Source organism: Myotis daubentonii, chromosome 8 (assembly GCF_963259705.1).
Source record: "Myotis daubentonii chromosome 8, mMyoDau2.1, whole genome shotgun sequence".
Taxonomy (NCBI): domain Eukaryota; kingdom Metazoa; phylum Chordata; class Mammalia; order Chiroptera; family Vespertilionidae; genus Myotis; species Myotis daubentonii.
Window position 1 is genome coordinate 36,427,237 of NC_081847.1, and position 27,578 is coordinate 36,454,814.

Below are 27,578 nucleotides of genomic sequence, written 5' to 3' on the forward strand. Positions count from 1 at the left end.
GATTTAGCTGGGAACGCAGGGTTGACAACATGGGACGTATTTATTATGTTGACCATTTCACAAGAACAACAACGTGGCAGAGGCCAACATTGGAATCCGTCCGGAACTATGAACAGTGGCAGCTCCAGCGTAGTCAGCTTCAAGGAGCAATGCAGCAGTTTAATCAGAGATTCATTTATGGGGTGAGCAACCTGTTGCATTATAAACTTAATAAGAATATTTGGTTTTTTACCTTTTCCTGAATAGGAAATGTAAAGCACTAATTAGAAGGAAGGTGTAAGTAAGTTGGTGACCTAGTTGTTGCTGTTGATATTATTTTTAGACCTTATCTCAACCATTCTGTGTATCTGGTTTGTTCTTTCCTATTTGAAATTTCCTGAAGTTCAACCTCCTTTATTTTGTTAATGTCAAAAAAAAAAAAAGATTTTAGGACAACTTAAAAGCCATGGACAAAAGAATAGTAAAAATAAACCAAAACAATTTGAAAATAATTAAAACCGTTCTAAATTTAGTACTGCCTAACTTAGCAGAACATTTGAAGGCTTGAATCTAAGAACACCTGACTCTTGAGTGGTTGTACAAAACTAATGATAGAATTTAATCACTTTGCAATGTATAAAGGTAAAGTATACCTGATAAATTATTTGATGTTTTGGGAAGCTACAGAAATTTGCTTTTATATTGGATTATGTTAAATAATATTATTCTGCCTTCAAAACCAAATTATGTTTGGTATAAAAATTTCCTTTTTGGTCCTATCCAGTTTGGCTCGGTGGATAAAGTGTCTGCCTACAGACTGAAGGGTCCTGGGTTCGATACTGGTCAAGGGCACATGCCCGGGTTGCAGGCTCGAATCCCCAGGAGGGGACGTGCAGGAGGCAGCCAATCCATGATTCTCTCTCATCATTGATGTTTCAGTCTCTCTCTCCCTCTCCCTCTCTCTGAAAATCAATAAAAAAAATGTATTTTTTTAAATTTCCTTTTTGGAAATTCATTTAAATTTTACATATTTTTCTTTCGAGTAATGTTGCAGTAATGGTGACATACACTGAAATATATTAATGGTTTGTCATACAATCTTTGATGTTAGAAATTTTACAGTCTTTGAGAATCACAGATCTTTTCTCTGAGGAAAAGAAAATAGTTCTTGGAGAAATTTGATCCTACATGATTAACAAGAGGGATTTGTTTCCAATAGTATATAGAACTTAAAGAAAGTCAACTCTCTAAGAGTTCAAGAGAAGTTGACCCTCTTCATTGCCATCTCTTCCCCTCTACCACCACCAGTACAATCCCATTTAGAATCCACTAGAATAAAGTCATCTGTCTTCATTAAGCATTGTTTTCTTTTCTCCATGATCCTGTGTATTTCTTGGACCTCATCATACTAGGTATCACTCACTGACAAATTCACCTTTTTAAAAAAAATGTTTTTTTATTGATTTCAGAGAGGGAGAGAGAGATAGAAACATCAGTGATGAGAGAGAATCATTGATCTGCTGCCTCCTGCATGCCCCCTACTGGGATCAATTCCGCAACCTGGACATGTGCCCTGACCTGGAATTGAACGGTGACCTCCTGGTTCACAAGTCGATGCTCAACCACTGAGCCACAGTGGTCAGGAAACAAATTCACCTTTATTATATGACTAAGACTAGAGGTCCAGTGCACAAAATTCATGCACTGGGTGGTTGGGGGGGGGGCGGGAGTGTCCCTCAGCCCAGCCTGCGCCCTCGGGGAATGTCCCTCTCGCAATCAGGGACACTGCATGCACCAGTGACCATACTTTTCATACAAGTGAAAGGCATCTTGCTATTTTATGAGCAGCTACATTTTTTTGCCCTGATTATAAAAAGTAGTACATAACATGATCCTTCTGAGGCAGTAGTACTATTTTCCCCATCTTATGGGTGGAAAAACTAAAGCAGAGAGAAATTAAGTAATTGGCTTTGTCACACAGTTATAAGTGTCAGAATCAGGGCTGACCACAAAATGTGCAAGCCATCCATGCATGTTATCACTGCATCATCCTATTTATTCAGTGTTAGAGTAGCCTTGCCAGGTTTTAATTTTTAAATCTGACACTGTTCCCAATATATAGGGTAGGATCCCTAGGCCTGGCTGGTGATCAGGGCTGATCTGTGGGGTGACCAGTGGGTGGGGGGGCAATCGGGGGACCCCCCCACTGGCACCTGCCTTGGCTGGCAGCCTGGCGCCACCTGTTCACCAGCTCCGCCCCCTGCCACTGCTGCCCATCGCCTCCCTCTGCAGGGCGATTGGCAGGCAGGGTGATCGGGGGTGCCCCCACTGGCAGCCACCTTGGCTTGCGGCCTGGCACCGCCCACTGGTTGTCCCTGCCCCCCAATCGCCGCCACCAGTTGCCTCCCTCTCGGTGGGCAGTGCACATCATAGTGGCCAGTCATTCCACTGTTTGGTCGACTTGCATATTAGGGTGTTATTATATAGGATTACATTTTTACACAATTATTTTTCCTGCCAACTTCTGTAGATAGCTATCACTGTATCGATTTTTATCTCTTGTCTACCTTACCCTTTTGTTTTTCTATGTTGTTTTACATTTTCTTTTCTTTCTAAATTATAATCAGCTTTGGTACACCTGGACAAATTTCTTCTAGGTTTTAATGACTAGCTTTTCTGCCTTCTTTAAAGCTGGTTTCCACATGGGTGTCCAGTGGATAGAGCATGGATTTTGGAGTCAGACACATCTGGGTTCAAATCTTGGTTCCACACTTTCTCTATATGATTTTGAGTAAGTTAACTAACCTTATCAAGCATCATCTATATCAACACTAATAAAAGAGAAAAATGGTAATTGGCGTACGAGCTACCCTTTTCATTGGCTAATCAGGGCTATATGCAAATTAACTGCCAACTGAGATGGCAGTTAACTGCCAACAAGATGGCGGTTAATTTGCATATGTAGGCACAATGCAGGGAGGCCAAAGGGAAAGCAGGAAGAAGCCCCCTGCCACTGATAGTGATCGGAAACCCAGGGGGGAGCTAAGAGCTGGCGGGCAGGGCAAAGGCTGCCCCCCAGCCATGATCGGAGAATCAGGTGCCTTTTCCGCCCTGGCCAGTGATAGCAGGAAGTAGGGGTGGAGCCAGTGATGGGAGCTGGGCACGGTCGAAGCTGGCAGTCCCAGGAGCTAGGGGTCCCTTGCCTGGGCCTAAAGCGAAGCCCACGATCATGGGGCTGCTGCAGCTGCGGGTCCCCGCTGCCCGGGCCGAACGCCTAGGCCAGAGGCATCAGGCCTGGGAAAGGGGCCGATCCTGCGATTGGAGGGTGATGGGGGTCAACGCCTGAGGGCTCCCAGTATGTGAGAGGGGGCAGGCTGGGCTGAGGGACACTCCCCCCCACACACACACCCAGTGCACGGGGATCAGCGGAGCCGCGAGGCCTCCCGGCACCGGCATCAGTGTGACAGGGGGCAGTGCCCAAACCCCCTGAACCCCCTGATCGCCCTGCGGCTCTGTGTGCGACAGGGGGCGGGGCCACAACCTCCCTATCCGCCCTGCTCTGTTCGGGACAGGGGAAGGCTCCCCAACCCCCTGATCAGCCCTGCTCTGTGCCTGATAGGGGGGAGCTCCCCAACCCCCTGATCGCTCTGCGGCTCTGTGTGTGACAGGGTGTAGTGCCCCAACCCCCTGATCGGCCCTGCTCTGTGTGTGACAGGGTGTGGTGCCCCAAACCCCCCCCACCCCCCCCAACGGGTCCTGCTCTGTGTGTGACGGGGTAGAGCCATAACCTCCCCCTCGGCCCTGCCCTGAGTGTGAGAGTGGCGGCGCCCCAACCCCTCTGATGGGCTCTGCTCTGTGAGTGACAGGGGCCAGCGCCCCAACCCCCTGATTGGCCCTGCTCTGTGTGTGACAGGGGTTGCGCCGCAACCTCCCCATCGACCCTGCCTTGAGTGTGACAGGGGGCGTTGCCCCAACCCCCCAATCGACCCTACCCTGAGCGTGACTGAGGGTGGCATCGCAACCTCCTGATCCTCCCTGCTCTGTGCATGACATGGGGTGGTGCCCCAACTCCCCAAATGGCCCTGCTCTGAGCCCGACGAGGGGCTGCACCTAGGGATTGGGCCTGCCCTCTGCCACCCGGCAGCAGGTCTAAGCCAGCAGGTCGTTATCTCCCGAGGGGTCCCAGACTGGGAGAGGGCACAGGCCGGGCTGAGGGACCTCCCCTCTCCCTCCCCGAGTGCACAAATTTTTGTGCACCGGGCCTCTAGTCCTATTTAATAAAGGACAAAAAGGGTAATTAACTGCACCTCCGCTACACTTCCCATTGGCTAATCAGCAAGATATGCAAATTAACTGCCAACAAAGATGACGGCCGGCAGCCACGCAGCTGAAGCGAGCAGGAGGCTTGCTTGCTCCAGTGATGGAGGAAGCCAAGGTTCCCCGCCTGCCACGGCCTGCTCTAAGCTCTGAAAGCAACAATGTTTCAATTATAGGAGCTAAACAAACCCCAGTTACCTGCTTTCAGCCAGCTGCGGCCTCAGAGGTGGGAGCGCCAGTGATGGCAACAAAGTTTCAATTATAGAAGGTAAATAAATCCCAGAATAAAAAAGAAAAAGAAAAAAAGGAGAGACTGGGAGCTTCAGTTGCCGGCCAGCCTGAAAACGGCCCTTAACCCCTCACCCAGACTGGCCAGGCACCCCAGTGGGGACCCCCACCCTGATCCGGGACACCCTTCAGGGCAAACCAGCCGGGCCCCACCCGTGCACCAGGCCTCTATCCTATATAGTAAAAGGGTAATATGCAAACTGACCCCAACAGCAGAAGGACTGGGAATGACTGGTCACTATGACACACACTGACCACCAGGGGGCAGACGCTCAATGCAGGAGCTACCCTCTAGTGGTCAGTGCGCTCCCTTATAGGGGAGCTTTGCTCAGCCACAAGCCAGGCTGATGGCTGCCAGTACAGCGGTGGTGATGGGAGCCTCTCCTGCCTCCTCAGCAGCGCTAAGGATGTCCGACTGCAGCTTAGGTCTGCTCCCCACTGGCAAGTGGACATCCCCCGAGGGATGTCTGATTGCCAGCTTAGGCCCAGTCCCCCCGGGGAGCAGGACTAAGCCAGCAGATGATCATCCCCCGAGGGGTCCCAGACTGCGAGAGGGCACAGGCCGGGCTGAGGGACGCCCCCCCCCCCGAGTGCACAAATTTTTATGCACCAGGCCTCTAGTATATATATAAAAAGCTAATATACTAAGTGTCTGACTGGTTGCTATGACACGCACTGACCAGCAGGGGACAGACGCTCAACGCATGAGCTGCTGTGATATCCACAAAGGAAATTTGGCTTCCCCCAAGTGGGACACAGGCCCTGCCACCACCCTGGAGCGACAGCCCACCAAATCATAACCAACGCTGCCAAGACCCCATGATACAAAATGCAGCCCACAGCCCAGCCTGGAAACAGTTTCTGTGGGCGCTGGGTAATGACATCACATAGCAACGCCTGGCTTCCTCTCCCTAGTGACAACTAGCCTCCTTGGTGTTTCTTCAGCCCAGGAACACGACTTGCTTTATAGCTAGGTGGAAACATTTTACACTTTAACCAAATGTCTGTGAAGTGTTTTCCCATGCCTCATCTCATTTGATCCTCACAGAAGTCCTGGAGTAGGTAGATAGGAGACTTGGTAGAATCCTATTTTCTTTTTATTAGCCGGAAAACAGAGATTTAGAAAGCTTAGAAACTTGACCCGACTAAGAAGAAGTAAGAAATGGTAGACCTTGAAAATGATTTCAGGTTTTCTCACTGCGCAGAATATGGTCAAATACTGCTGCAGTTAAATATTTTACCCTTTGTTCTCCCTGCGTAATCTACAATAATAATCTGCTTCATGTTGATATTTACTGCTGTGTTGCTGACAATTACCTGAAAGAGAAGTTGAGGTGCTTCACTAGGCTGGAAAATGTTTAGCTACATCAGAAAGCAGGTCTAACTAAACAAGTTTATCCTATATATATAAAAGGCTAAGTTGACTTGTGCATGCACAGTACGTATAAAGCTCTCGCTGGCGCCAAACGCATGCGTGTGTTTTGATCTGTCATTGTCGATCGTGAATTTGGTTGACACTTCTATTATAGAGAAAGGGTGAATAGCGATATAAAAATATTTCTTCTAATTAATTTCCTTTCAATGTGTGCGAATCCGTGCACCGGGCCATTCGTTACTTTATAACATACCTATAATTACTTCAGGGGGTTTTCTTGAGGATTCTGTAAAATAAGTTTTCTTGTTTTTGGCACATACTATATGCTTAGAAGTATTAGTTTTCATGTTTTCTTTCCCTCATATTCACAATTGTAAATGTACCTTCTGTCTCACATTTACAGTGCCTAATCTTTTTAAACATTCTATTAAAGGCAAATTAGCAAATTTCTGGAGCACCTACAGTATATGGTTTCATTTTAAACCTGACCAATTTGATTCTCAAAGTCTTTGGAACTTTGCTTGAATTGTAGCTTTTACTCAATATCCATGATTTTTTTGTTTTTTTGTTTTTCTCCTACTCAAAATAATTTGACTAATTTTCTGAAATTCTTTTTGCTCTTGCTATAGAATGTCTTGCCATAGAATGGTTTTAAATCATAAAGAACTTATTTTAATTTTCCTTAACTTAGCCAGGGACATGAACTGAATTGAATGAATTTAACATTCCTTTTTTTTTTTTCAGTACCTTTTAAATTGATTTTATAGAGAGAGATAGGGGTGGGGAAGAGAGTAAGATAGAAACATTGATGAGAGAGAAACATAAATAGGCTGCCTCTTGCATGCCCCCTACTGAGGATCAAGCCTACAACCCGGGCATGTGTCTTGACTGGGAATGGAACTGGTGACCTCTCCGCACAGGGGATGACACTCAACTGAGACACACCAGCCAGGGTGAATTGAATATTCTTAATACCAACTACATAAAAAGTTATGGGGTCATGGGGTGTTGCTGAGAAAGTCTAGTTATTGGGCATATGAATTTGCCATTGTCTGACCCTGGTTACAGGGCAGTAGACACATACATGAGCATTTTTAACCTCAGAATGTATATGTTGATGATGTAACACTGTGATAGCTCTTCCTGGCCCATGGCTTCACAGCTTATCTGTCCAGGGAGAGTCAGAGGGATAGGGTTGGTTGGGTATTAGAAAATAATCAAAATGGTTTTTCATATGCCAAACTTTTCAGACATGTTCTATAATCAGGGTTCAGTTCTTTTATAGTGTTTCTTCCTGGCCTCCCTACTCTTACTCCTTTTTATTATTGCATCTAGCAAGAAGAGCAAGACCAGTTCTTTTTATTTTTTCCCCCCAGTCCCCTCAAGACCAGTTCTTGACAGGTCTATCTTCCAAGAGCTGTTATATCAGAAACGGGTATCTCTCTTACAAGCTTTAAAACTTTCAATCAGTTAACTCAGTTTCTGCAATAAGTCAGTGACATGGGAAAAAACAATTGGGGGAACCTACTGTAGACTGAGACAAACAATCAACCAAATGTAATGTGATGACTTTGCATCTGATTTGAACGAATAAGCAATCCTGCATTTAATGAAGGATTGAGTACTAGGTGATACAATTAACATTGATTTTGCTGAGTGTGGTAAAGGTATTGTGGTTATGTAAGAATATGTTTACACATTTTATTTTATTTTATTAATATATTTTTTTATTTCAGAGAGGAAGGGGGAGAGAGAGAGAGAGAGAGAGAGAGAGAGAGAGAGATAGAAACATCAATGATGAGAGAGAATCATTGATTGGCTGCCTCCTGCATAGCCCCTACTAGCGATCAAGGCAGCAACCCTTGACCGGATTCGAAACTAGGACCCTTCAGTCCGCAGGCTGACGTTCTATCCGCTGAGCTAAACCAGCTAGTACATGGGTGAAATGATGACAGATTACGTCTTTTTTTTCTTTTTTCTTTTAACCCGAGGATATTTTTCCATTGATTTTTAGAAAGATTGGAGGAGAGAGGGAAAGACAGAAATATCGATGTGGGAGAAACACATCGATTGGTTGCCTCTTGCAGGAACCCTGACTAGGGCCTGGGCCAGGGAGAAGTCTGCAACCCAAGGTATGTGCCCTTGACCAGAATCAAACCCGGGACCCTTCTGTCTCTAGGCCAACACTATACCCACTGAGCCAAACCTGTTAGGGCTGATTAAGTCTTGTATGTAGTTCTAGGCTTATCAACTCCTTTCAACTGAAATTCTTTCCTTTTAGTCATTTGACCACCTGTTCTTGCTCCACTGATTCTCTTCCCACAGTTCTTTGTATATACTATGTTCTGTATGTGATCCTCTCTTTTTGAGTTAGAAATACAAGATTTTTTGATGAAAGAGAATCATTGGTTGGCTGCCTCCTGCATGCCATCTACTGGGGATTGAGCCTGCACCCCAGGCATGTGCCATGACCGCAGATTGAACTGTGACCTCCTGGTTTATGGGTCAATGCTCAACCACACCAACTGGGCTCGACTAGTAATTTTAAACAACATATACTAGTTGCTTCTTGCTTTCTTCTCAAGTCTGATAATATCTGCTTTTTTAATTGGGAAGTTTATTTCATCAACATTTACTATAAATTTCTATGTATTTGTGTTGAATCTATCATCTTGGTATTTGGCTTTTATTTGCCACTTCTTGTATTTATCCTTTCCTGACTGATTGAATCAAGTATTTTGTATCATTTAATTTTATCTCCTCTAATGACTTTATCTTTATGGCTCTTGACATTTTAGTTATGTTTCTTTGTGTGTTTTTTTGTTGTCATGTTGGTGGTTGATTTAATCATTACAATATGCACTTTAATTTGACACAGTATATATTAAAAATATGCAACTTTATAGAGAAAAAAAAGAAATACAAGATTTTTTTCTTTTCTCTGATGACTCAGTACTGTTATTTATAAATTATTTTGGGAGGTTATACACAGGTGCGAGCAAAAATTGGTTTACAGTTGTTAATACAATAATTTATAAATAATAATACAAGAATAAACTGTTGCTTACTCAGAAGTATTTTTTTAACTTACTGATTTGTAGCTAAGAAGGAAAAAGTGGTCATGGGGGGGCGGGGGAGAGAATGAGGATTATGCAGTTGTAATATTTGATTTTCAAATAATTTGAAACATTAAATATTGTTTGCACGGATTTTTTTTTTTCTCCACCAAAGTGTATTGGCATTTATCCATGATCATGTGACACTTCTCTTAAGATGTGAACTCTGTTAGAGTGTGTTATGTTGCACAAGGCCAAGAAAAGCATATCAGAACTTACAAGGTTGCTCTCAAGTTGTCCAAGTCCAATATTTCACCCTTTTTGTTGTTCTCTTTAGAATCAAGATTTGTTTGCAACAACACAAAATAAAGAATTTGATCCTCTTGGTCCCCTGCCACCTGGATGGGGTAAGTTACATACATTTTTTTGTTGAATTTAGTCTTTTTAAAACTCAGATATTTGTGGATGATATCTTGTCCTTGCTTGAATTAATATCTGGGAATATTTTGGGGAGTGTTGGTTTAATTTAGAGTGCCAAGTAGGCATTAAATTTCCCCAAAATTCTAAGTTGACCTTTTATTATAGTAAACTTTTATTGGAATTTAGAATTATTTTATTCCTTTAAAGTTAAAAATGTTTTGCTCAGCTATAAAAAGAAATGGATTATTACATATAGCAATCTGATGGACCTCAAGGGCATAATGCTTAGTGAAAAAAGTCAATCTCAAAAGATTATGTACTGTATGGTTCAATTTACATAACACTCTCAAAATGCTGTAACTTTAGAGATGCAAAACACATTAATAGGTACCAGAAGAAAGATCCAAAGATGACTGTACAAATACAGGAGGTAACTTAAGTGGTTCTTACGTAGTGGTGGAAGAGTTCTTTTTGTTTGCTTGCTTTTTAATGTATTTTTATTGATTTTAGAGAGATAAAGGGAGAGAGACATAGAAATACCAATGATGAGAGAAGAGAATCATCAAATGGCTGCCTCCTACACAGCCCCTACTGGGGATCAAGCTTGGAACCCAGGCTTGTGCTCTGACTGGGAATTGAATCATGACCTTTTGGCTCATACGTTACCAGTCAACCATTGAGGCACACCTGCTGGGCATAGAGTTGTGTATTTTGACCATGGTGGTGATTACACAAATCTGTACATGGGATAAAAGTAAATAAAACTATACATTCACATAAATGAATTCAACTTTAAAAATTGGTGAAAATTAAATAAAATCTGTAGTTAATAGTAATTTACCATTGTCAGTGTCTTGATTTTGATATTGTACTATGCTATGTAATAAAAGCCTAATATGTTAAGTGTCTGGTCGTCCATTCAACCAATCAAAGCATAATATGCTAATGCTGCTCAATCGCTCACTATGATGTTCACTGGTCACCATGGGGCAGATGCTCTGACCAGTAGGTTAGCTTGCTGCTGGGGTCTGGCCGATTGGGACTGAGCCAGACAGGCTGGACATGCCCTGGAGCCCTCCCGCGGTCCCTCCCCGGCTGGCCAACCACCAGCATCCCTCCCTGGCCCCGATTGTGCACCAGTGGGGTCCCTCGGCCTGGCCTGTGCCAGCTAGTAATCCAGGACCCCTTGGGCCCGGCAGTGGTTCTCAACCTTCCTAATGCCACGACCCTTTAATACAGTTCCTCATGTTGTGGTGAAATTATTTTCGTTGCTACTTCATAACTGTAATTTTGCTACTGTTATGAATTGTAATGTAAATATCTGATATGCAGGATGTATTTTCAGGTGTCGCGCGACCCATAGGTTGAGAACCACTGCCTTAGGGAATGTTGGAGAGCTAGTTTTGGCCTGATCCCGCAGGCCAGGCTGAGAGGGCCCCACTGGTGCATGAATTGATGCACCGGGCCTCTAGTTGCTATATAAGGTGTCACCATTGGGAGAAACTGGTTGAAGGTTTATGAGATTCTTTGAATGACTTTTTTTAAAAATATATTTTATTGATTTTTTACAGAGAGGAAGGGAGAGGGATAGAGAGTTAGAAACATTGATCAGCTGCCTTCTGCACACCCCCTACTGGGGATGTGTCTGCAACCAAGGTACATGCCCTTGACCGGTATCGAACCTGGGACCTTTCAGTCCGCAGGCCGACGCTCTATCCACTGAGCCAAACCGGTTACAGCTCTTTGAATGACTTTTGCCACATCTTGTGAATAATATTTCAAAAGAAAAAACCTAAAAAATAAAATTTTTATCACATGGATGCCTCCAAGACAGTTCAGAGTATGGTTGAGTTGATGTTACCTGTAAAAACAGTGGAAGGGGCATGTGTAAGGATGGTGACTTTGTGTTGTATACCATTGAGCACATCACATGAGCATGAGTAACAAATGTTACTGAGTACATTTGGTACTTCATTATTAAAACTTTGTTAATACACCACATTCTGTTTTATAGTGTTATACTAGTGGCCCGGTGCACGAAATTCATGCACATTGAAAGGGAATTAATTAGAGGAAATATTTTAATGTTGCTATTTGCCCTTTCTCTATAATAAAAGTGTGAGAGATAAAAGGAAATGAGTACAATGTATATGAAAATAATACATAATTTTATTAATAAACAATAATAAAATGATATAACAAAAAACTCATGATGTAAAAACAACACTGATGCAAATAATGACTGATAAAGTGATTAAACTTATTCTAATATCTCCCTGTATACCACATTAAGAGTAAAAACACTTTCAGAGTGCTTGACTAATTTCCCTTGGGATAAAGTATTTACAACTTTAACTTTAACATCACATGCTCTTCGAACTCGAGAGAAAGCAACATATAACTGACCATGTGCGAAAATGGGTTCAGGTAGGAATATTCCTACTCTGTCTAGGAATATTCTATGTTCGAGAATTGCATTCTCATGTGCTCCATTTTCACTGAGAAGGCAGTTCCTACTGGTATTGGTAGTTCTTGTTGATGACTGTTCTCTAGACATATTCTGTCGTTACCACCGCCTTCTTTTCCCTTCAAAGGCACCTTGGTCTTTAGACATTTTCTGTCGATGATGCCTCTGTTTTTCGGCTTCAGAGCGACGTTTTTCCAGTAGCTGCTGTTCAGATACATCCTGTCGCAGGCGCCGCCTTCTTTCAAGATCAGACACACGTTGCTCTGCAGACATTTTCTGTCAATAACGCTGGCACTTTTCGGTGACAGAGCTACCCTGTATCAACCGTTTCACTTTGGACATTGTCCTACCTATCTACTGACACTGTCTGAGATGCAGGAGAATGAGAATCCTGCCTGTCAGGCCACTGAGAGCTGTGTGACTAACGGCTGATTCTGGATGATTCTGTGGGGGTGGGACTTCCTCCTCCCTGCTGTCACTTTCCACAGCTGTGATGAAGGAAGCTGGGGTGACAGAGAGCCACACTGTCCCCGGAAGCCTGGGTCAACACTGTAGGGCCGGTTGCGGGCGTGACTGATGGCTGACGGGCAGCAGTCACCCTGCCAGTGCCGGATCTCCCGCGGGAGACCCGGGCTGGAGGGGTGACTGCTGCAGGAGATCCGGTCTGGCAGGGCGACTGTTGCGGGAGATCCGGGCTGGCAGGGAGACTGCTGGCGGTCGCAGTCGCCCCACCAGCCCGGATCTCCCGGCGGGAGGGCCGGTTGGGGGCGTGACTGATGGCTGACGGGCAGCAGTAGCCCCACCAGTGCCGGATCTCCCACGGGAGATCTGGGCTGGTGGGAGACTGCTGGCGGTTGCAGTCGCCCCGCCAGCCGGGATCTCCCAGCGGGAGGGCTGGTTGGGGGCGTGACTGATGGCTGACGGGCAGCAGTCGCCCCACCAGTGCCGGATCTCCCACGGGAGATCCGGGCTGGAGGGGCAACTGCTGCGGGAGATCCGGACTAGCGGGGCGACTGCTGGCAACTCCGGATCTCCCGTCGGGAGGCGTGACTGATGGCTGACGGGCAGCAGTCGCCCCGCCAGCCCGGATCTCCCAGCGGGAGGGCCGGTTGGGTGCATGACAGCTGGCGGACCGCCAGGGTCACGCCCGCCAGCCCTGGGTCGGCTTGCACAGGGGTCGCCTGACATCCAGGTCACAGATAGCAGGCCCGGATGGCAGCGGGGCAGGCAGAATGGCGCTGTCCCATCCTGCCTGCAGTATGCAAATTAGCTGCCATCTTTGTTGGCAGTTAAATGCCATCTTGGCTGGCAGTTAATTTGCATATCGCCCTGATTAGCCAATGGGAAGGGTAGCGGAGTGACACTAATTCCATGTTTCTCTTTTATTAGATAGGATGTCATAAAACTGTAGCAATTTTCCAGAAGGTATTATATGTCGGTGTAGAAACAATTTTTCACAGAAGCCAAAGAGGATATAGAAAGTGGAAAACAGCAAAGAAGAGCTTGTTATGGAAACAGAGCTGTAGATATTTCAGAATATTTGGGTAACTTCAGAAAGTGGTATTTCTAGGTAGTCTTATTGGGAAGCATTGGTCCCTAACATAGATTGCTTTAGCATTACATTACCGAGGGATGGAGGAAAAAAATTCATATGTCTATAAAAATGATACTAGCTGTATAATATAAGCCTGCCTTTGAGAAAACCCCTTGCTCTTAATGCTCCTGAGAATCAAAAAATATAATTGTTCATACTTATAACTGTATTACCACCAGCTTGAAATAAAATCTGGACATTTGAAAATTGTAAATTTCTGTCTTCACCAAAGCCGAGTAGTTACTGTTAAGGAGTCTTTTGGCTCTGTTGGAGCCTCGGAGTATGGACAGTGTATGGTTGATATGAATGTACTTTAGAAGAGGGGATGTTGCCCTTATCAGGCATATTGAATAAGATCTGTCAGATTGCATTCCCAGAAATGGATGGATTTTGTATGAACTAAACTAAAGAAACACTTTATTTCTTGAGTTTGTCTATGTTGTGTTGCAAAAAAGAAATTGAAGCACTGAAAGGATATATGTATGTATCCTTTTAATTTTATTACAGAAAAACCATGATCCAATGGCTTTTGTCAGAAACACCATTTTACTCCTCCAGAGCAGCTGCAAGAAAAATTGCTGCTTCTTCATAGCAGCATGAATTACAGTGATTGTTTCCTTTATTCAAAAAGCTTTTCCTGCAGCTGGTTTTGCCTTATGTATTTATCATCCTCATCATCAGAATCTTTCTTATTTTTACTTTAGCCATCATCTCCCTAAAATACTTCCTCTAAACACCCAGTCCCAGCTTATCCAGGTTATAAGAATGTTACCTTGTTTGTTTTACATACATTCTGCTTATTTTTAGGTGTCACAGTCCTTGAAATTGAAGTGTGCTCCCCTTCCTAAATGAGTTCATGATCATTCTGTTACTCAGACTGAGCACTGCTTATGACTGTCTGCTTTGGGGGCATATGCCTTATTTGTGGTACTGTGACAGATGAGATCCACATGACATCCTCAGGATTGACCCAGGAAATAAAATCCCAGTTTATATTCTGTGTTTACGTTATGAAATTGACAGCCTTATTTTTGTGACACCATACATATTTAAATCTAATTTCCTCACCTTTTCAGACATTTAAATGCTAGGACAGACATTATTGTCTTAAAAGATTTTCTTAACACATGCAAACTATAGAGGCTGGATAATGAAGAATAGTTTTGGTTAAGGAGACTTTTGGTTCAAAAAATGTAGTCTAACAGGCCTTTTTATGTAGCTGGGTTTACCCTTCAAGTATAAAGATATTTATTTATTTTGAGAGTTGCTATGAAAGAATACATAGAACAAGAAGAAGCTTCTCCTTTTTACTGTTTTATTCATCAAGTCAGGAAGTGTTCTGATGTGCATTCAGATTTGATGTTCAGTAGTTTCAGTATTGTTTATCATGTGATTTTTCAACAAAGAAATCAGTTCTACAGCCGCAGTTCTTCCTCTCATTGAACAGATGAGCCTTCAATTTGCAAGTACATCCATCCACCTTTGAAATTTTGTTTTTCAAAGCCTCTTCTAAAAAATGCTTATATCAGCAGTATATACTTAGAACATAATAGAAAATACGTTTTCTATTAACTTTATCTTGCCTCATGTTTGCTTTTTTTTTTTTGGATACTTGCATTTATCCTTTAATTTTCTTTCTTGATCAAGGTATTACATATGTGTCCTTACCTCTACACCCCCCCCATGCCCCCACACCCCTGGTGTCTGTGTCCATTGGTTATGCTTATATGCATGCATACAAGTCCTTTGGTTGATCTCTCCCCCTCATGTTTGCTTTTGAAGAGAAAATCTCTCATCCTAAAATCTGAACTTACATGGCAGATAAAAGATGAATATATGCTTAGGATATTACTTTTAGATGAAAAATATTACTCTGCAAAATTCTTTGGAATCAAGAAATTTATAGGTTCTGCAAATATATTTTAATTTTTAAAATTTAATGTGACTGCCAAGAACATGAACTTACTTTGTTGCCTTTAGCCAGCTGTAGTAAGTGGGTGCTTCTTTTTGCCTCAGAATCAATCTTAAAGTTGATTACATGTTTCCACACTCAAGATGCCATGATCAGCAAAACCAGTGTTAATATTCATTCTGTCACAAGATGCAGAGTCCCATTTTTCTGTATATCATGCACACCTGGAGTTCTGTTTCCATTTTAGTCTCAGCTAATAGAAAGTACTGATATGGCCCTTGCTGGTTTGGCTCAGGGAATAGAGCATCGACCTGTGGAATGAAGGGTCCCAGGTTCGATTCCAGTCAAGGGCACATGCCCGGATTGCGGTCTCAATCCCCAGTAGGGGGCATACAAGAGGCAGCCAATCAAAGATTCTCTCTTATTGTTGATGTTTTTCTCTCTCTCTTCCTCTCAATTCCTCTCTGAAATCAATAAAAATAGATTTTTTTTAAAAAGAAGAAAGTACTGATATGTCAGGAGTGGGTTCATGATACTGAAAAATATGCCCCTTCTAACCCCCATATCATCACTGCTACATGAAATCATGGAAGCAGTGCTAGAGATACTGTTAAAAGTTAACAAATATTTACTTGCCCTAGCTGGTTTGACTCAGTGGATAGAGCGATGGCCTGGGGACTAAAGGGTCCTGGGTTCAATTCCGGCCAAGGGCACATGCCGGGGTCATGGGCTCGATCCCCAGTAGGGGTGTGCAGGAGGCATCCAATCATTGATTCTCTTTCATCATTGATGTTTATATCTCTCCCCTCTCCCTTCCTCTCTGAAATCCATAAAAATATATTTTTAAAAAACAATAACAAATATTAACTTGACAAGGCTATATAATTTGGCCTAAGACTCATCTTGCAATACTTTGCTTAGAGAAAGATCCAAAGGCTCTAAATAAATGTTATTTTAAAAATAGATACAGCCTGGCTTGTGTTGCTTAGTGGTTGAGTGTCAACCTATGAACCAGGAAGTCATGGTTCACCCAGTCAGGGTTGCTGGCTTGATCCCCCAGTAGGGGGCATGCAGGAGGCATCTGATCAGTGATTCTCTCATCATTGATGTTTCTAGCTCTCCCTCTCCCTTCCTTTCTGAAATCAGTAATATATACTTGTTAATCCTTGCCTGAGGGTATTTTCCCATTGATTTTTAGAGAGCATGGAAGGATGGGGGAGAGACAGAGAAGAGAGAGAAACATTGATGTGAGAGAGACACATTGATTGGTTACTTCACACACAAACCCTGACCAAGGCTGGGGATCAAGCCTGCAACTGAGGTATGTGCCCTTGACCGACTCAAACCTAGGTCCCTTCAGTCCCAAGGCCAATGCTCTAACCATTTTGCCAAACCAGTAGGTCAATAAAAATATAGTTAAAAAAAATAAGAAAACATAAAAATAGGTACAGCTTTTTTAACTACAGGAGATAAAATTTGACTTCTTAGCATGGAATTAAATTCAAAATTTCATTTGAAAATTGCTAATTTTTAGAAAATTTTTTTCTCAAAGTTGGAATGGAATGTATACTCTGTAATACTTCAGTTATTTATTTTGAAAAGTTGGAATGGAATGTATACTCTGTGATACTTCAGTTATTTATTTTGAGATATCTTGGCCAAATTAAAAAATTCAGATACAAGAAGTGACCTATCTTTTGAAGAATTAATTGGTAATGGAGCACAGAAGTGTGAATAGTTCAGAACAGTATTAATATTAAAATTTCAAAACTATCTGGTTAATAAAGGAGGAAATAACTCCACATGTCTTCTCGACCTTAATGAGAGCTCAGGGAAGCAGGGAACATTTCTAGAACAGGAACAAGAAAACAAGGAGAATCCTAAAGCAAGGGCAGGGGGAGGAAGACAAGCAGCAACTTCAGACGCAGTAAATTAAAGAACTGAGCCCTGCTGCCCAGCCCTTGTGCAGGAAGTTACTATAGATATTTAGGATTTGGGAGCTGGGTATATTAAGGAATAGGACATACTTTGAAACAATGTCTTTCCTAGTTGAATAATGCCAAGCATGTAACAAACAAGTTATATTATCCCCATTATGTTTTAAGAAATGAGATGATATAGTATGGGGGGGGGGGGCGGGGAGGAATGCCTGAATGAAGGCCTGAGTTTCCATCCTGTCACTGCCACTTAATTCTGAGATTTTGGGCAAATAACTGAGGTTTTTGTTTTTTTGTGTTTTTTTTTTTCAAAATAAACTAAAATCACTTACCCAATGAGACTTTAAGGATAAATGAAGTCATCTCTGAAAAGTTAAAATGGTTAATTAATAGTGCTGTTGTTAGTTGGATTGAGCAGAAAGATTCTTTGAGCAGGACATTGTGAATTAACTATGTTTAGCTTCTAGGATGTAATCATATTTTTATAACTTTAGTGTATATAAATTTATTAGTGAAATAATAAACCTTTTAAAGTTGTGATTTAAAAACTACAAAATCAACAGTATAATGAGAAATGGGCAAATTCAGCTCATTTTCTTAGTTTAGCGAAGAAGACTATGCCAGCTCTAATGCTTTGCTTTGTTTGTTTGTTTAATTTAAGAAAAGAGAACAGATGGCAATGGTAGAGTATATTTTGTCAACCACAACACTCGTATTACACAATGGGAAGACCCCAGAAGTCAAGGGTAAGAACTTTCGTTTACTGGTTTATAAATAACTCCTAAAGATTGTACCGTTTCTGATTCAGTTAGGAAAAGGATCAGTTACATATTCTTTCCACAGAGGTCTTAAACATTACTCATTCACATATCTTGTAACAGAAAAAAATTAAACTATTTAATATAATGGATGTGGATTTCTTGAGAGTATAGGGGGTAAAATCACTGGCTTGTGCCAATACATTTAAGTATTCAAAAAAACCTGTTTATTATTAGTAAGACCAGATAAGTAACTCTAAAGCAGGGTTTTGCAACCTGGGATCCACTGGATAAAATTCAGGGAGCTTGTGACTTAGGGAGAAAAAAATTAAACATTCAGTTTCATTAACCTTTCCCTGAATTTCCATTGTGATTATAAGGTACAACCAGAGTAGAATTAGCAATGCCTAGGACTTTACCCCCAGTAGAGATCATCATTCTGCAGTTGTTGCAGATATATCAAAATATTGTTTACATACATCGTTACAATAATTAGCTAGTTAATCCTATATAATAAAGAGCTAATATGCTAATTAGACCTGACAGCTGAACGACCTTCCAGACGACCAGTGTGCAGGGAGCAGGGCTGTGAGGGCCAAGGCAGCCAGGGCTGTGAAGACCTACTCTTGCATGAATTTCATGCATCAGGCCTCTAGTATATTAATAAGAGTTACATTACTATTATAAGTTTGTCTTTTTGCTGTTTAATAACTATGTATATAGAATTGTTTTTCCACTGAGCCAAACCAGTTAGGGCTAGAATTGCTTTTCTTTGTAACATTATGTAACGGTGTGTGTATTAATTGGCTAAGGCTGCCTGAACAAAGTACTTGTGGCTTAAACAACAGAAATTAGTTTCATAGTTGAGGAGCTACAAGATCAAGGTGTTGCGAAGGCTACCCTTCTAAAGGTGGTAGGGAAGGGCCTGCTCCAGGCCTCTCTCTTAGTTTCTGGTAGTTCCTTGGCTTGTGGCAGCATAACTACAGTTTTGAAATGGCACTCGCTCTGTTCAGATTTTCCCTTTTCATAAGGCTACTAGTCATAATCGATTAGTGGCCCACCATTTTCATTTGAATTAAGTACATCTGCAGTGATTTCCAAATGAGGTCACATTCTGAGGTATTGAGGGTTAGGACTTCGACATAAGAATTTGCAGGGGGTACATAATTCAGCCTATAGCAATATGTAATACTATGCATTTAGCAGACTGCCAGAAGGATTCCATTCTGCAAGAAATTTGGCTAGGTATACCGTCAGAGAGCACAGTCTCCACATTATTGCCCTCACTTCAGACATTAGCCATAAAATGGGACCAACTGGCTACAAATTTGGAAGTCCCCACACTCACTTTTCAGGTTTGATTACTCAGAGAGACTTGAACTCACTGTAGCCTCTTGTATTCAGTCACGTTATTTCAGGGAAAAGGATACAAATTAGACCTAACAGAAGGAAGAGATGAAAAGAGAAGAATCTGAGAGGGTTCCAAACACCCAGAATTAATGTGAAACAGTATGTGTGGAGTGTTGTTAAGTATGGAATCTCATCTGAGTCTCTGGTGTCCAGAATTTTTATTAAGGCTCCATCGTGTACTGCCTATGTGGCTAACCTTTACTCGCCAGGCCTTTCCCAGAGTTCGGGCTAAAACCTTTAGTTTTCAGTTATGCCAGAGGTCAGACTTATGTGGAATATTCCAAAGTCTCCATCAGAAAATACATTGTTAACTGTCTGAGTGTTCAAAGCCTCCAAGCAAAGATACTCCTGACAGGCAGGACATTCCAGAGGCCTGCAAACAAGCTCCCAGTAGCCCAGGGCAAAGGCTCTCTGTTTAGGTCTGATTAATTCTTCACTTCATACATTCATCGCTCAGAGTTTTAAGAACTGCTGTTCTAAAGGCATGCTTTAAATTTAAAATCTATTTCTGGGTACCAACAAATCACAACTTTTTTTTAAATGGAGTTGTGGTATTTAACTAAAATATTTTTAATTTCCCAAAAAGGAAGAATTTAAAAAGTAGCACTTCTAACTCCTCTTTAAAATTCTATCTCTAAGGATAGAATAGACCATGTCACCTTACTGTAATTTGCTACCATTTTTTTGTTCCCTGTTTTCCTTTAACGTTTCAGAACTAAAGTTAGAATCCTATTTTAATACAGATAACCCAGTTCTATTCCATTTGTTTTGTTTTTGAGACAACAACTTGTTACTAAGTCTGTCTTGCAAATACAATTACAACAAATGAGAAGTGTTACCTTTTTTTAAATTTTGGTAGTCTGTTTTATCTGACATTGCACTCAGTTCTGTGAATACAGCTAAATGTTCTGAACCTCTTGACATAGTTTAAAAAATACTGTTCTGTGCAATGTTCTTAGCCTTTTGTTCTTCCAAAGTATACGTAAGGAAAATGACGTACCCGTCTCCAACGGTGGCTCTGTAAAACAGTGAGCTTAAATGCCTTCAACTCCTGTCCATGGGGTGACAAATATAGCCACGTCACCCTCACATCCAGTTTAGATCGTTGGTAGTGGTTAACAGTGATATCACCTTAAGGAGAGAACTGATTTGATAAGATCTCTATTTTAGTGCTCTGTCAGCAATATGAAATAAAGGAGTAGAGGACCAGAGTGAGACTAGAGGCAGGAAAAACCAGTTAGGTGGTTGTTGTGAAAGTTTAAGAGAGATGAATAAAGCCAGAGTAAGGATGGTGCAGGGGATTAAAAATAGTGACAAACATGAAGACATCTAAGGCAGAATAGGCAGAACTTGGTTACCATGGGTTGTTTAGATGGGTTATTAGGTAGATGGGGAATGCAAGCCAAGTAGGTAAGAGAAGACTGAGTGGTGGTTGATGGATCTGTTGACATGTTCACATGCTTTATAGGATAAAGAGGATATAGGTAAACAGGTCTAGTAAACAACTGGGTATACTGGACTAAATGGTTTTCTAGAAGATTCCTACTGCATTTATGTGTGTTTTTAGTTTCTGTATTTGGCAAACAAGCAACTCTTTAACATTTTTGTTTGTTTATATTTTTTCCTATGTTCTTCAGTCAATTAAATGAAAAGCCCTTACCTGAAGGCTGGGAAATGAGATTCACAGTGGATGGAATTCCATATTTTGTGGACCACAATAGAAGAACAACCACCTATATAGATCCCCGCACTGGAAAATCTGCCCTGTAAGTTTTCTAAACATTGTAGATTAAAAGAAAAACTGATCCCAAGATTTTGATGTAAAAGATCTGAATTAGCAAAAAGTGCAGTTCTTACCATTTCTTGAGTTGGTCTGCCCATAGGTTTGTGTTCACTAAGTATTTTGTATTTCTATTACCCTCTTGAATATTTTCTGCTATAGACTTTTCATATTGTTGCCATCTTTGCACATAGCAGTAAATGAAACTACTTAGAAATTACCAGTATAGTACTGCTCACCAATTAATCCCCGATTTCTGATGCTTATTTTCTTAATTTCTATTATTTTTAACTTAAAAGTTCCCTTAGCTTTGTTTTTCTTTTTCATTTTTGAAAAGTAACTGTTTTGTTCATTTGCTTAATATGTTTTATTTAGGTGTTTTTCTTTAATTATTATGGTAATACATACATAACAAAGTTTACCATTTTAAGTGTACAGTTTAATAGCATTAAGGACATTCACATTAAACAATAACTCTCCAATCCTCCTCCCTCAGCTACTGTTCTACTTTCTGTCTTTATGAATTTGACTGCGCATAGAAATGGAGTCAGACAATATTTGTTTTCTGGTACTTATTTCACTTAGCATCATGTCTCCAAGATTTTTTATGTTGTAGCTTGTATCGGAATTTCTTTTCTTTTTAAGCTGAATAATATTTCTGTCTATGTATGTACCACTTTTTGTTTATACATCTATTCATGGACATTTGGGTTGTTTCCACCTTTTGCCTGTTGTGAATAATGCTATTATGAACATGAAGGTACAGATACCTGTTCGAATCCTTGCTTGTGTATATACAGATAAGTGAAGTTGCAGGATCAAATGCTAATTTTGTGGGGTTTTTGAGTCACTGCCATACTATATTCCATGGCAGGTACACCATTTTACATCTCACCAGCAGTGCACATGGGTTCCAGTTTTTCCAATCTACACCAACAGTTGTTTTCTGTGTTTTTTGTTTGTTTTTTAAAATGCCATCCTATGGGTATGAAGTAGTGCCTCATTGTGGTTTTTATTTTTATTTATCTAATGAATCATGATGTTGAGCATCTTTTCATGTGCTTATTGGCATTTGTATATCTTTGAAGAAAGGTCTGTTCAAGTCCTTTGCCTTTTTTTTTTTCCTTGCCCATTTTTTAATAGAGTTGTTTTTTGAGTTTTAGAAATTTTCTATATATTCTAGATACTAAACCTTGTCAGATATGTCATTTGCAAATATCTTTTTTCATTTTATGTGTTGCCTAAGAGTTGTGTAGCTTCAGCACCTATATTTAGGTCCTGGATCCATTTTTAGTAATTTTTGCAATGGAGATAAGGGTCCAATTTCATTTTTTTGCATATGGATATCCAGTTATCCTAGCACCATTTGTTGAAAAGACTGTCCTTTCCCCATTGAATGGTTTTGGCACCCTTCTCGAAATCATTTGACCATATATGCAAGGGTTTATTTCTAGACGTTCTATCCTGTTGTCTGTATATCTGTCTTTAGTTTGTACCACACTATTTTGATTACTATTGCTTTGTATTAAATTTTGAAATTAGGAAATGTGAGTCCTCCAACTTCGCTTTTCTTTTCTTTTCTTTTTTTTTAAATCCTCACCCAAGGATATTTTTCCATTGATTTTTAGAGAGAGTGAAAGAGAGAGGGAAAGAGAGAGAGAGAGAGATCATTGTGAGAGAAACACATCGATTAGTTGCCTCCTGCATGAGCCCTGACCAGGGCCTGGGCCGTTGAGGAGCCTGCAGCCAAGGTATGTGCCCTTGACCTGAATTGAACCCTGACCCTTCAATCTGCAGGCTGATGCTCTATCCACTGTGCCAAACCTGCTAGGGCTGTTTTTCTTTTTTAATATTGTTTTGGCGTTTTAAGGTCCCTTGAGATTCCATATAAATTTTAGGGTAGATTTTTCTCCTTCTGAGAAAAAGTCATTGGGATTTTGATAGAAATTGCACTGAATTTGAAGTTTGCTTTGGTTAATATTGACATCTTAACAATGTTAAGTATTCTAATCCATGAACATAGGCTATGTTTACATTTATTTGCCTTTAATTTCTTTCAACAGTGTGTTATAGTTTTCAGTGTGGAAGCCTTTTATTCTCTTTGTTAAGTTAATTCCTAAATGTTTTGTTGTTTTTTTGTTTATTTGCTTGTTTTTATTGATTTCACAGAGAGTAAGGGAGAGGGAGAGAGAGATAGAAACATCAATGATAAGAGAGAATCATTGATCAGCTGCTTCCTGCATGCTCCCTACTGCGGGATTGAGCCTGCAACCCAGGCATGTGCCCTGACCAGGAATCAAACGGTGACTTCCTGGTTCATGGATCAACGCACAACCACTGAACAACACTGGCCAGACTGTTTTGTCATTTTTGGTGCTACTGTAAATGGAATTGTTTTCTTTTTTTTTTCTTTTTTTAAAAATATATTTTATTGATTTTTTACAGAGAGGAAGGGAGAGAAATAGAGAGTTAGAAACATCGATGAGAGAGAAACATCGATCAGCTGCCTCCTGCACAAACCCTACTGGAAATGTGTCCGCAACCCAGGTACATGCCCTTGACCGGAATTGAACCTGGGAACCTTTCAGTCCGCAGGTCAACGCTCTATCCACTGAGCCAAACCGGTTCCGGCGGAATTGTTTTCTTAGTTTATTAGTTTATAGAAGTGCAACTGATTTTTGTGTATTGTTTTATATCCTACTTTGCTGAATTTCCTTTTTATTTCTAATGGATTTTTTTAATCTGGAATTTTTAGGGTTTTCTGTATATAAGATCATATCTTTAAACAGATAATTTTTACTTTCCAATTTGGATGCCTTTTATTTCTTTGTCTTGCCTAATTATTCTGGCTAGACTCAGGGGTGGGCAAACTTTTTGACTCGAGGGCCACAATGGGTTCTTAAACTGGACCGGAGAGCTGGAACAAAAGCATGGATGGAGTGTTTGTGTGAACTAGTATAAATTCAAAGTAAACATTATTACATAAAAGGGTACGGTCTTTTTTTTTTTTTTTTTTTTTAGTTTTATTCATTTCAAACTGGCCGGATCCGGCCCGCGGGCCGTAGTTTGCCCACGGCTGGTAGAGCTTCTAATACTATGTTGAATGGAAATGGTGAAAGTAGGCATCCTTGCCTTGTTCCCTATCTTAGTGGGAAAGTTTTCATTCTTTCACCATTGAGTATGATATGAACTGTGGGATTTTGCTATATGTTATTTTTTGTTGAGGCAGTTTCCTTCTACTCCTAGTTTGTTGTGGGTTATTTTTTAAATCATGAAAGGATGTTGAATTTTATCAAACACTTTTATTTGCATTGAGATGATTTTTCCCCTTTGTTATTAATGTGTGGTGGATTACATTGATTTTTTTATACATATATTGAACCAACTTTGCATTTTAAGATAAATACCACTTTGTCAAAAGTATTAAAATTTTACTCCTTTTAATCTATTGAATTTAGTGTGCTAGTATTTTGTTGAGAATTCTTGTATTAGTGTTCATAAGAGATATTGGTCTGTAGTTTCCTTTTCTTGTAGTTTTTTTGTCTGGCTTGACATCAGGACTATCCTGACCGCTCATTACTTTTTAATTTTATACTTTTTGTGTATTAAAAACTTTCATGTTTAAAGCAGCACTAGGAAATCAAGCCAATTAGGTATTAATGAAATCAGAAATGATTTATGTATGGAAATAAATTATAAATAGGTAATTTTAGATCATTCATTTCAATTATAATTACATTTGGGTACATATAACAGAAAACTTCAAAACAATAGTGGCTTATATAATACAGAAGTATATTTCTTTCCATCATTTAAAAATGTTCCAGTGGGACTTACACAGCACACTACTGAATAATCCATGGCTCAGAGAAGTAATCACAAAGAATTAGGAAACACTTTTGTACTTACTGATAATAAAAATACAACATATCTCAGCTTGTGGGATTTAACAAAAGTAGTCTTCAGAGACAAATTTATTGCTTAAAAGAGTAGATTAGAAAATAAAGGTATAAAATCAATCATCCTGCTTCAAATATTTAAGAAGATGGAAAAAGAAAAGTTAATTAAATCCCAAATAAGCACAAGAAAGGTAATTAGCATAAAAGCAGAAAATAATGAAATGAAAATATGAAACAATAGAGAAAGCAAAGCTAGAAGTTGGATCTTTGAGAAAGATGAATAATATTGATAATCCCTAGTAAACCTGAAAGAGAAAAGGAGAAAACAAATTACTAATATATTAGAAAGTGAAAGGACATCGCTATATCCCGTAGACATGAAAAGATTATACTAATAAAAGGGTAATATGCTAATTAGACCAGATGTCTTCCAGGCGTCCTTCCGGATGTCCTTCCTGACAAAGCTGGGGCCTGGGTGAAGCCACCCGGGGTCCCAGGTGCCTACAGGTGGCCCGGGCGAAGCCAGCCGCAGTCCTGGTGCCTGCAGGCAGCGGGAGGAGGGAAGCCCAGGTCCCGCGTTCCTGAGGGAAGCTGGTGCCGGCAGCTGGGGGAAGGAAGGCCTACTCTTGTACGAATTTTCATGCAGTGGGCCTCTAGTAAGATAATATTTTGAACAACTTTATGCCAATAAATTTGACATTTAGATCCAGTGGGCAAATTCCTTCAAAGACACAAGTCACCAAAATGGACATAAGAAGAAATAAATCTGAATAGCCGTATATGTGGTAAAGAAATTGAATTCATAATTAAATAATTTCCCAAACAGGAAATTCTTGACCAGATAGCTTCACTGGTAAATTTTATCAAAATTCTATATAAGTAACAAATAATATCCTGTTCAAATTCTGTCATAAAATATAAGAGATAGGAACCTTTCCTAATTTTATGTGGTTTCTATAACCCTCCTACCAAAATCAGACAAAAACATTATAAAAAATTTTTTGAGTAATCTTTATATGAACAGAAGGTAACAATCTTTAACAAAATAAAGGCAAATTAAATTTAGCAAGATAGAAAAGGAATATTACACTATCATCATGTGGAATATATCCCAGGAATGCAAGATTGATTTTACATATAAAAATCAATTGGTGTAATTTACCACATTAATAGATTAATAGAGAAAAATCATGATAATTTCACAAAAGCACTTGACAAAATACAGTTTTGATATTTATGATAAACTCTCAGCTGCCTTGGAAACTTTCTTACTTGAAAAATAATATTTACAAGAGACCTACAATCAACATCACACTTAAGATCAAATAAGACAAGGATATGTTCTGTCACTACTTCCATTCAACATTGTATTGGTAGTGCTATGAGATAAGAGAAAGGAAGAAAAAAAATAGATTGGAAAGGAAAAAGTAAAACTGTCCTTTTTTCACTCAGATAATTATGTATATAGAAACTCATAAGGAATCTAGAAAAAAAAATTCTAGATCTAGTAAGTAAATGTAACAGTATGGTCTGATACAAAGTCAGTATACAGAATTAATTGTATTTCTATATTGAACATTTAGAGAATGAAATTAAAAGCATTCCAGGGGAAAAGTGACTTTCAGGTTGAGTTTTATAGCCCCAGGATGTGTCATCAGTGATCTAGGCTTCTTTCTTTCTGTTCTACCATCCCAGACCGTGATCTATATCCTCACAGTTACCTCATAGTTTGTGATAGCTGTTGAGACTTCAGCTGTCATAATTATACTGTAGGCTGGAATAAGAAGAACAAATTGAAAAAAGAAAAAAATATTTTTTCAGGTCTCTCAGCTCTCTTTAAGAGCCTTCCTCGAAGTCCTATGCAACACTTCAACTTACAACTCATTAGTCACTGTTAAGTCTCACAGCCACACTGGGAAATGTAGTCTTTATCCTAGGTAGCAGTCTGCCCAGGTAAAAATCAACAGTCTGATTTAAGGACAAAGGAGAGAATGGATATGGGGGATAGACAACATTCTCAGATAGAACCTACTTTACCTAGTCCTGTTAGATTTGGCTGTATAGAAGAGAAAAATCCCACAACATTGGCTTTCAAAAAACGAAAATTTATTTTTGTCTTTTACTTAAAAATTATCCTGGGAAATAAAAATTTTAAAAGGTGGTAATGGGATTTTGCTATACTAGGGTGTTTTTGTATTTGATTGCTCAATACTGAGGGAGTGTGGTATTTTGCTTTCCTTCAATATTTTATCTTACAAGCAGCTATATATGTCATATTTCCATTCTTCCTCAGAGACAATGGACCCCAAATAGCCTATGTACGGGACTTTAAGGCAAAGTTTCAGTATTTCCGGTTCTGGTGTCAGGTTAGTATTGGGTCTGTATT

General features: G+C 40.3%; 1 protein-coding gene across 6 annotated transcripts in view; it reads left to right on the forward strand.

Annotated features, from left to right (window-relative positions):
• Positions 1 to 27,578, forward strand: part of ITCH (itchy E3 ubiquitin protein ligase) — a 130,001-nt gene that overhangs the window by 76,146 nt on the left and 26,277 nt on the right. For all 6 annotated transcript variants that reach the window (XM_059705913.1, XM_059705917.1, XM_059705918.1 and 3 more), the window contains 5 exons: positions 8 to 182; positions 9,353 to 9,422; positions 18,007 to 18,091; positions 21,151 to 21,279; positions 27,486 to 27,558. In XM_059705913.1, the coding sequence (XP_059561896.1) occupies positions 8 to 182; positions 9,353 to 9,422; positions 18,007 to 18,091; positions 21,151 to 21,279; positions 27,486 to 27,558 (532 nt within the window). The remainder of the gene's footprint in view (positions 1 to 7; positions 183 to 9,352; positions 9,423 to 18,006; positions 18,092 to 21,150; positions 21,280 to 27,485; positions 27,559 to 27,578) is intronic.